This window comes from Sprattus sprattus (assembly GCF_963457725.1).
Source record: "Sprattus sprattus genome assembly, chromosome: 6".
Lineage (NCBI taxonomy): Eukaryota > Metazoa > Chordata > Actinopteri > Clupeiformes > Clupeidae > Sprattus > Sprattus sprattus.
The window spans coordinates 6,932,978-6,935,477 of NC_137925.1; the positions used below are offsets into that span (position 1 = coordinate 6,932,978).

Genomic DNA, 2,500 nt, shown 5'->3' on the forward strand with positions numbered 1-2,500 from the left:
AGCGATAGACTGAGCTGAGTGCAGGGCACGGGGCCCAGGGCCGGGGCCACACTGAAATCTTTAGCTGTGCTTGGGCCATGTTTGTGTGTGTGTGTGTGTGTGTGTGTGTGTGTGTGTGTGTGTGTGTGTGTGTGTGTGTGTGTGTGTGTGTGTGTGCGCGTGTGCGTGTATCTTGGGCCTTGTTGGTGTGTGTGTGTGTGTGTGTGTGTGTGTGTGTGTGTGTGTGTGTGTGTATCTTGGGCCGTGTTTGATTCCACATTTGATGGATATTATGTTTTATTGTTCCAAATTTGATCACCCTGCAAACAAGAGTATGAAATCACCTCAGCGAAAGGACATTTTATGACACAAAATTGCCTAAAACACATTGTTGAGTCTTTTCCACCAGTTTATTGGCCTGATAATTGTCGTCTCGCTGAGGTTTTTTACAAGGCCTGATCATTTGAAGGAATGGTTCATCCTTACCCCAACATAAAACCTCTTACATAACCCAACACATGAGGTTTCACAGCTGGTGCAAAGGGTCCCTTGATAAAACAAAGATGATCATACACTTGGCTGAATAGAAATCTGGAAAGGCGTATCGTTTCTTCCAAAATTGGAAACATACCTGTTTTTACAACTGCATACCGACCATATGACCCATTCAGTGTTCAAAACAAATGACAGTATCCTGTTAATGAACACATCGAAGTTCTTTTGGAATATATTACAGCATACTTGACATTTTGACTAACTTATAATAGTCTATATGCCAATAGAATCTTGCTCAAAATATATTTCATTGTATGGTGTATAAATATATAATATACTAATAAGCTACAGTGTAGCCCCAGATGTGCCGGTCCGTGATGTGTTTCCAGTGTGGTTTCACGTTCAGATGTGACGGTCCGTGATGCGGTTTCACGTTCAGATGTGACGGTCCGTGATGCGGTTTCACGTTCAGATGTGACGGTCCGTGATGTGGTTTCACGTTCAGATGTGACATGATGTGATGTGTTTCCAGTGTGGTTATATGGGGCACGGTGGCTCAGGTGCTTGCACTGCTGCCTCACAGCAAGAAGGTCATGGGTTCGATTCCCACATGGGGTGCTGTTGGCTCAGGGGGGCAGGTCCTCCCCAGAACTTCAGTGCTCAGGTGGGCTATCTGTGGAGTTTTCATGTTCTCCCCGTGTTCACAAGGGGTTTCCTCCACTTAGAACCCCAACAGAAAAAACATGCAACAGAACACTCTTCGTCGGTCCCTGACCAAGACACACAACCTGGTCCCCGGGTGCCTAAAGGCTGCCCAATGCTCCTCGGGTCCTGGAGGAAGGACAGTCCGGGATGGAATAAACGCAGTAGCTAAATTCACAGATTGCATGTGTGTGTGTCCTGGGTCGCCTCCATGTATTCACGTGTGCCGTGTGTCACTTGTGCGGTTGAAGTCTGACAATTATATATATTGACAATTATTATATTGTGTTTCCAGGTCAGGAAGAGAACCCGGACAGTCTGCGGCACAGGTTCAACTTCATTGCTGACGTGGTGGAGAAGATCGCCCCGGCTGTGGTTCACATCGAACTCTACCGCAAGTGAGTACATCACACTGTAACCGTCACCACGGTAACAGTCACCAGGGCTGGTTCCCTGAGGTTCCATGTCATTTACGTTACATTTACATTTAGTCGTTTAGCAGACACTTTTATCCAAAGCGACGTACAAGGAAACTGCATTTTTACATCAAGAGCAGTAAGGGGTTCAGTGTCTTGCTCAAGGATGCAATATGCTTTCTATGCTACTACTTTATTGTTATGGGAGGCACTTGCTTTTAGGGTTAGGCTTTGTAACATGTTTTGATATGTACTGACATGCTAAGTAGGTAGTATTATAGTGCTTGTATAAATACACTGTCGTAAAGGCACTTAATATAAAGTGGCGACAAATGGTCTGCTCTCATACTGGTCATTATTTGCAGTGCAGAGTCATTAATTACCTTCTAATCTGAATGCTTTTTTTGGACTGGTGTTATCTTGGCGAAGGTTTAGCTTGGCTTATTTCCAACATTAGTGATAAGTCGTTTAAAGGGTGGGCTCTGTGTCATTTGGATTGGAGGGCACTATTCTCTGAGGTTCTTGTTTGGCTCTGCTCATGTGAGGAGATTTGTACGTGCGTCTGCTAACGAGTAAAGTATGAGTCTCCAGGGTTAGGTCTTGTTATCTCACAGGAAGTTTACCGACCAGAGACCAGGCTCTCAGCCTTCTCCTAGCTGTAAACAGGACTATCTGGACAGGACTAAACAGTATACTGCTGGGATTCCATCAACCCCACCGAAAGCCAAACAAACTTCACTGAATATCTTATCATCTTTTTCAATCGAATCAAAGAGGTCAGACAAACCTGTGGGTTGGCTGCCAAAGATTAAGATTGAAGATTTAATCTCCAGTTTTCTGCTTTCTTTCCCTGGAATGCAGTTGCAGTGAAACATTGAGGTGCGACTCAAAGATCTGCTCTGTTACAT

General features: G+C 44.7%; 1 protein-coding gene across 1 annotated transcript in view; it reads left to right on the plus strand.

Annotated features, from left to right (window-relative positions):
- The window catches only part of htra1b (HtrA serine peptidase 1b), a 38,980-nt gene that overhangs the window by 9,293 nt on the left and 27,187 nt on the right, over positions 1 to 2,500 (plus strand). The window contains 1 exon segment of the mRNA XM_080840101.1: positions 1,472 to 1,574. Within this exon segment, the coding sequence (XP_080696227.1) occupies positions 1,472 to 1,574 (103 nt within the window).